Source organism: Glycine max, chromosome 4 (genome assembly GCF_000004515.6).
Source record: "Glycine max cultivar Williams 82 chromosome 4, Glycine_max_v4.0, whole genome shotgun sequence".
Classification (NCBI taxonomy): domain Eukaryota; kingdom Viridiplantae; phylum Streptophyta; class Magnoliopsida; order Fabales; family Fabaceae; genus Glycine; species Glycine max.
The window spans coordinates 18,965,575-18,974,065 of NC_016091.4; the positions used below are offsets into that span (position 1 = coordinate 18,965,575).

At 32.3% G+C, this 8,491-nt stretch overlaps 1 protein-coding gene across 1 annotated transcript; it reads right to left on the reverse strand.

The window, feature by feature from the left end:
• Positions 1-740: 740 nt before the first annotated feature.
• LOC100784029 (thioredoxin-like protein CITRX, chloroplastic) lies at positions 741-8,105 on the reverse strand. The gene is made up of 4 exons (XM_003522851.5): positions 7,717-8,105; positions 6,853-6,975; positions 1,993-2,073; positions 741-1,139 (listed from the first exon to the last, which is right to left on the reverse strand). Exons 1-4 carry the CDS (start codon positions 7,972-7,974, stop codon positions 1,023-1,025), a joined length of 579 nt encoding a protein of 192 aa, XP_003522899.1. The 5' UTR covers positions 7,975-8,105; the 3' UTR covers positions 741-1,022.
• Positions 8,106-8,491: the final 386 nt, after the last annotated feature.

Below are 8,491 nucleotides of genomic sequence, written 5' to 3' on the forward strand. Positions count from 1 at the left end.
TTCCTTCATGCATCACCAAATCCGACATCTAATGAATAACCCTTGAATGAAATAACATGTCAATTTCCTTTCAGGGTGACACTCGTTTCTTTATCTTGTTTTCAATACAATTTAATTAATTGAATGTTTGTTTAATAAAATATTGTCAAGGCCGATGAAGTTAGTTCAGTTTACAAGTACCATACTCATTTTAAAACGAGTTTAAATTCTACTGCCGGTGCAAAGACTTTTTTTTTTGGCGAATAATGCTTGAGACATGTCCTATCCTGACTTGCTAAGCCACAAGAAACTAGTTCACCAAAACTTTTATTATTAAAAAAAATCATATTATCAAGGGAGAATTTGTCCATAAATTTAATTGTGAGAAGAATTTATTTTAGTAAACTTATATGTAGTAAGCAATTTTTATAAGCCTAAATAAATTCTTCCATATCATCAAATGCATGAATCAATTAAATATAAAACTATAAAACTATGTTAAATATTTAGAAAAAGATCTTTATGGTCCATGATAAATTCTACCCAGTGAAAACAAAATTGTCTCGTAAAATAAACCTATAGTCTCATACTAAAAATATAAAACAAATTATTCTAGACAACCCCTTCTTTTATTTTCCTTTCCTAGAATATTAGAACCATACTTGTCACATTCAATTGCACCCCAAAAGCATACCGGCAAGGTGACAGGATAATAAATTTTAAGCATGCAAGCTCAACTCAGTCACTACCTAACACACAGATTGTCCCTTCCAATAACATTTTATATTTTGAAGGATGTGGGGTGCAAATACATGATTGTGTTAAAATGTCCTTCCATTTGACATCACATGTGATACACTACAGAGTATGTCGAGCTAAAAGCTTACATAAATATCATACGATTTACAACCTTCAATAGCCAAAATCATATGAATCGGTTAGCACTTCAATTCTCCCCCCAGATAGGATAGCATTACACCAGGCAGTATATAGCAGGATCCAGGAACACAAACTATGTCAGGTGATCAGAACCCTTTGTTGTTTCACATATCCTTGTCAATGATATCCCTCATCATCTGTATTGGGAGAAGTCCTTCGGTTCGAATAGCTTCTTTGTTCAGATCAGGGCTAATAAAGAACACAGTAGGCAAACCGCGAACCTGAAATATATGCAATTCAAGTGCTCTTTAGAAACCATCACAATCCAAATTTCAACTGAAAGGCAAACCAATGATCAGCATGTGTCTAGATCTGTTTGCTAATGGTCCCTTTTGAGGGTCTAATCAGTAATCACCAACTAATAAAATAGTGATTCTTGTCAGCTATACTACAAAGAAAATACATATGCAAGATCTAAACATTTATGTTTATTATCTTTCATAAACTGAAATATATGAAATTCAAGTGTTCTTTAGAAACTGTCACAATCCAAATTTCAACTGAAAGGCAAACAAATGATCAGCCTGTGTCTAGATCTGTTGGTAATGGTCCCTTTTGAGGATGTAATCTAGTCTTGAAAGTGGAAACACCAATTAATAAAATACTGATTCTTGTCAGCTATAATACACAGAAAATAAATGTCAGATCTAAACATTTATGGTTATTATCTTTAATAAAAAAACAGGATTAGGATAGCATGTATAAGTATATGAGGAAATTGGTTAGATCCCATGATATATTGCATGTCTATTTTTGTCCCCCGTTTTTAATGGATAATAGCACAAATTCTCAAGTCATTTATGTAGAGAGAAAACTGGAAAAAGATAAAGAGACATGTGAGTTAACAGTAATGGGATACACTACAGTGTCATGTGACCCTCATATTTGTATTACTAGGTCATGTACATAAAAGCATGTGGGCTGAGCCCATATACATATGATTAAGTACTAAAACCCTTTATTATATCTTTATAATAACTCTTTAACATTTTCATAAAAATTCACAAGATTTTTTATGGATCGCAATTAAGTATTTGTATATGTACACATTGTAAACAAAAATGGGCTTATTACCTGCATGTCGCGTGCAAATTCATACTCGTCATCTGTATCAACTTTAACAATCAGCGCCTTGTTTTGGTACTCAACTGCAAGCTGTACAAATTTAAATATGGATGGTTATTTCTGAGCTTTCAAATCAACTAATCAACAAGACAAACATTGAGGGATATACTACTGAATTAAGAATCACCCTATCAATTAAAACACGGCATCCTTATAAAACTAAGGAAATAAGACAAAGTATGCAAAGATTGTTCAAATGAAAAGTTAGTATTAAGGAAAAGTAAACCAAACAGTTATAGAACAAGTTCAAGATCCTCAGATGCTTAAATTGGTTCTATCAGTCAGAAGATATATGCATTCAAACAGAAGATGAACTATTGCAGCCAACATAATTCACCAACATGATCAGAATTCAATGTCCATTGAGTGCAGTTCATCAAAGTATCTCTTTTAATGATGGAAATAAAAATAAAACATTAAATATTGGCTAACAATTATCATGCAAATTATAGCTAACAGTCGTTTAAAACTTCAATAGAACTTGTGTAAGAATGCTTTGCTTGTAAACTGGTTGCAAAGTTGTACTCAATGCTTTGGTACTACATTTATAATATAGAGAACCACTTTCAAAATTACATCATCTCTCAACTAGGGATGCATTTGGAAAAGCTTATTTACAGCTAATCCGAACTTATCTCATGACATAAGCACTAGTATAAGTGTTTCAAATAACTTTTTAAATTAACTTATGATGTCCATAAGATATTTTCAACTTATTTCAATACACTCTTATGAACAACTTATGAAAATAGTTTAACCTTCTCTCCTCTTCAATTATAGAAACAACTTACGCATAAGTATTTACATTATATGAACTAATTTAATATGCACTTAATAAGCTGTTTAACCAAACACTCAATGACAAATACCAAAGCCCCTTCCTGCTCTTTTAACACTTCCTAGTTCCTCCTCCACCCCCCACCCCCACCTCTTATGGATGAAACTACACGGTGACTCTTGCTTGTAGATTAAAATTTCAATGCATGCAGCCCTAATCGTTGGTCCAACATGTAGATGGCACTATATCTACCCTTGTAATTATTTCTCTCCTGTACATTATCATAAAGTTAAGAAAAGATAAGTATAAATCTAAGATTTTCTTTTATAAAAAATATACAGTAATAGATGAAGAGAAACTAGTTCTGATTCTCTTGGATTTTCAAGATCTTTAACGTATTATGAATTCATGATGAAAAAACAGTTTCATAATTGCTGCCATTAGAATTCTGAAGGGTATACTTATAATAGTTACAATGCATTTAACTGTAAATTGGTATACATAATAGTTAAAACTCAAATAGGTTCATGCAGTCTAATTTCAGACACGCCAAATGATTAATTGCCATTTAAAATAGAAGCTCAATCTCCTTCAAATAGCATTCAATAACAAGCCTGGATCTATCAAGTTGTTTTTGAGATTAACCTCAATATCTATAAATTCAGAATATAATACAAGCTCCAGATCTGAGCATGTTTTGCTGCTTTGCATGCAACCAATACTCCTGAATCTACTATTAATACAATCATGTACAACAAAAAATATTGAAGAACATTCTTAGAAGTCATGAAAACGTCATATATAGCCTGGCCACATGGAAAAGCACTGAAAGGGGCAAAGATTGTTTATTAAATTATCAATTACTGGAAGAGTTGTCAATAACGCACAATAGCAGCATGGCAGCGAGTAGTGGTGCCTGGCAGCTATGCACTGCCATTCTATCGTACTTCACTGTAGGGGTCATTGTGGCCGGCATAGATAGCGGCATTTGGTGGCACTATAGCACCGTTATGCTGATGCGTGATGGTGTCCAAAATCCTGAGAATGGCCTCCAATGTTAACATTAGAGGGGCATTTTATGGAGGTAAGTTTGGGTAAGAAAAGGATTTCAGCTTCTAGAAAAGCCTTTCATAGTTCATAAGTATCATGCCTCCTCTCCTACCTTGTGACTACTGAACAACCCAGTGCGACCCTCTGTCAACCTGTGTGACCCTTTGGTGACTCTCAGAGAACCCATCTAGCAGCTTTTTTTACTTCTCATTCTCATTCTCTGTTTTTTCTTTCAGTTTTCTCTTATAATTTTGTTCACTGTTCTCTTAATCTCATCAATATCTGTTTTCTAATAATCTCTTTTCTGTGTTTTTGTCTTGCTACTGTGAGTTCTTTTTTATTTTTCTCTTGTTCTCTTTGTTCCATTATTGTCTCTCTAGTCTGAGTATCAGAGGTCTGTGTTTTGGTCATGTATCTGCCAAAGGCCCAAACCCATTTACTCCTTTTTTCCTCTATCTCTTTGGTTAGTCATGGCTGTTAGAAAATAAAGAAGAGAAACTAGATAATGAAAAACATTATCACTAAGAATTGTGGACAAAAAACCCATTCAATCCTTCCTGTTACTATCTACTTGTATGATTGCTTAAGAGCTAAGACCTATAACTTTTTTTATCATTTGTTGAGAATCCGAAAGATATTCTAAATGACATTATAATAAATGTAGTTTGTAGGCATATAATCCTTGATTTACAGGAAACCAAACATCATGTATTTATGTGTAATCAGTATCCCTCTATATTTTCTCTCAGTTTACATCTTTAATTATGAAATGCCATTATTCGAGTATTTTTTTTAGCATTTGTGTGTATTCAGTATGAGGATGAGTGAATTATATAAACAATATAAAAAAAATTCAGAATAGCAGTCATCCCACTATAGTGCTTATGGGTCAGCTGCTATCTGGGATTGATAACAGTGATTACTGGTAGCCCAGTGCCCCATATATTTAATTTTAATGTTCTTAACTATGTTGCTTGTCCACAAATAATCTCTTTGTAATTTTTTCCCTTTAAATATTTTTGGACATAAGTTTTCAACCTTGCACTCTATGAGACTAATGGTGACAGAATGAAATACGATAGCCACCTAAAAAAACAGAGAAGCCACAAGTTTCATCTTATCCTTGGACATTTTCAGTTCCATGTTGGGATAAAAATGAGATATGATACAATTTCACAAGTTCAAGCAATCAAATTTTAAGTGAAGATCAAAACCTTTCACCTTTCTGTTTTCAACTACTGGCACTAACAATAACCTACATATAATTTGGAATACAAGAGCTAGCTAACCATAGCCTCATCCACATTGAGAATTGATAAACATCATGACAATCACTCATTACTCAACATGACTAATAGAAAACTCTGACACGAGAACATTGCTCTTGGAATAGATAAACCATAATTTGTTATGATCAATTTAGCCAGACAGACTGTCCAGCAGATTGGAAAACCTTGATTTTGAGGGCAAGGAAAATGAATAATATTTCAAATTCATTTTCATATTGAACAACTGATAATGAAACCAATCATTACATAGAATGAAATCTATATAAATATAAAATAAAAATCTAACATATAAGACATGCCATTATACCTTCCAGCAGCATCCAATTACTACAATAACTGTTAGTTTCAGCATATAATTGAGGCAAACTTTGTTATCAACTGAATTTCCAAGTTAGCAAACCAGCTGTCTGTTTTACTAATAGGCAAATCATAGTCAAACATTTTGAATTTAATATATTTTTTTAACGGAACTTAATCTATTTCGTAACAGAAAATTTAAAAAACAATTAAAGACTCCTAATGGTCATCTTATACATTATCTTCTATTCTCGGAGGCTGATATAAGTAAAGTTTGTAATAAAACATCAACATGCTTGCTTGAAGGTTGAAACCAACATCATAGGAAACGTACATTGGTAGCTCAGTGCCCCAGAATATTTATTGTTCTAAACTATGTTGCTTGTCCACAAATCACTTCTTTGTAATTTTTCCTTTAAATATTTCTGCACATAAGTTTCAACCTTGCACACTATGAGACTAATGGTGACGGACTAAAATATGATACCCACCTAAAGCCACAAGTTCCAGCTTACCCTTGGACATTTTCCAATCCATGTTTGAATAAAAATAAGATAATAGACAATATCATGAGTTCAAGCAAACAAATTTTAAGTAACAATCAAAACCTTTCAGTCTTTCACCTTTCTGTTTTCAACCGCCAGGAAAGCAATTGCCTACATATAATTTGGAATGCAAGAACTAGCTAACCATGGCCTCATCAACATTGAGAATTGATAAACATCGTGACAATCACTCAACATGATTAGTAGATAACTCTGAAATGAGAGCAATGCTCTATTGCTCAAGGAATCGATATACCATAAGTTGTTATGATCAACTTAACCAGACAGGCTGTCCAACAGATTGGAAATCCTTAATTTTGAGGGAAAGGCAAATGAATAATATTTCAAATTCACTGTCATATTGGACAATTAATGATGAAATTAATCATTACATAGAATCAAATCTATACAAATATAAAATAAAATAAAATAAAACAAAATATAAGATATTCCATTATATCTCCATCAGCATCCAATTACAACAATAACGGTTAGTTTCTGCGAATAATTGAGAGCCAATTTTTGTTAACAATTGAATTTCCAAGCTTCCAAACCAGCTGCCTGTTTTACTTATAGGCAAATCTCCGTCAAATATTTTAAGTAAACTAATCTATTTTTTGGTGAATGGAATTTAATCTATTTCATAACATGAAGTTTAAACACAATTAAAGACTCATATTAGCCATCCTATCCACTATCTTCTTTCTTGGAGGGTGATATAAGTAAAGATTGAAATAAAACATCAGACACATTGTGCTATATTGAAAGTAGAAACCAACATCACATCCTCGTAGTCAAATCAGAGCAATGGTTAAGCATTTTCTACATCAACTAAACCAACATCACATACTGTTTCAAGTTCTTGTGCCATTAAAATGCATGGTCCACACCAAGTTGCATAGAAATCAATAATAAGAGGCACTTTTCTTTCTCCCTTTACCAGCTCCTGGATTTCCTGAGCTGACAACTTTTTCTGCAAGTCCAACAACAAACAACGGGATAGCTATAGCATCAAACCTCAGTTAATTTATTGAAAAATAAAAAACCAAAAAATGAGTAAACAATCCATGCACCGAGTGTAAAGGATTTTTACACTATCATCCAAGTAAAAAAAGCTTTTACTCTGTCAGTCAATCAGAAACTATCATATATGATAAGTTTATTGACTTTATGCTAAATAGCTTAAAAATCATATTAACAATGATTTCTGATTAGTTAAGAGTGTAAAATATTTCATACTAGCATTGCTAGAAATAAACTAAAAAAGACGATCCTTTTTTGTTCTTTCTTCTTTTCTACAACCCCAACATTTTATTCCGGGAGAAGCTAAGAGAAAACAAATAAGAAAAACGATTTCTAGCTCCTACGTATAAGGTGTAAAAATTAAAAAGTTTTCATTAGAAAAAAAGAAGTTATTACATTAGAAACACAAAATCATTCATTACATTGAAAACTTCTAACTTTTCAGCGCCTTAACCGGATGTTTAAAATAGAAAAATTATATATTAAAAAAGCATAATTTGAAAAAAAAAATCACACACACACACACACAAAAGAAAAACAGTTTGTTGAAACCTAGATAAAGCGGTTATGAACAATGAAAATTCACAAATTGCTACATAGGGCCCATAAGAGGAAAAACAACACAGACCCAGAAACACTATGATAAAAATAAAAATAAAAATAAAAACTGAAGCAATTTGAAGTGGCATACCACAAGATAGTCCTCTCTGACGTACTTTCCTTTGGGTGGTTTACAGAGCAACTTTCTGGGCAGTGTGGAAACTGAGAGGGGCTTATGGTCAGAGGTGGTCGTTGTGGTGAGAGGATAAGGGTGTTGTTGCTGTTGTTGATGAGTTAAGAAAGAGGGGTTAGGTAGAGAAGCACAGAGAGGTTTGGAATTGAAGGTTGAGAAGGGTGAGAGAGTGGCCATGCTGTGGTGAGGGGCATGGCAATGTAAGAACAGAGACATTGCTGTTGGTTTGGATTGGAATTGGAAGAGTGTATTGAATGGAAAAGAGGGTTTTTGAGTGTAGGGGTTTACCAATTACCATATCTAGTTTGGACTTACAAATTTTCTTTATACCAGATTATGCCAAAGCCAAGTAAATGATAATAATTAAGACAGATTTATTTTTAGTGAACAAAAAAAAAAAGAATGTTTAGAAAAATAAATATTTTTTTGTTGTTATAAGAAGTTACTTTTGTTTTTTTGAAAAGTACTATGACTTTTTTTTTTACGTTAAAAACACTTCTTTTAAAAGATGAATTTACACTATGCATACACACAACAATATTTTTTGACTTAACAATTAGTAAAACTATTGCTAAAAGTTTTTGACAATATTTAAAAATTGTTATCAAATACAAATAAATGTTTACAAAAATATTTTTTGTTATTTTATCAAATGTTGTGAATAATCATTAGGGACATGAGTTATACAAAATATTTGATAAAATATCACGAAAACATATTAATAAACATTTAT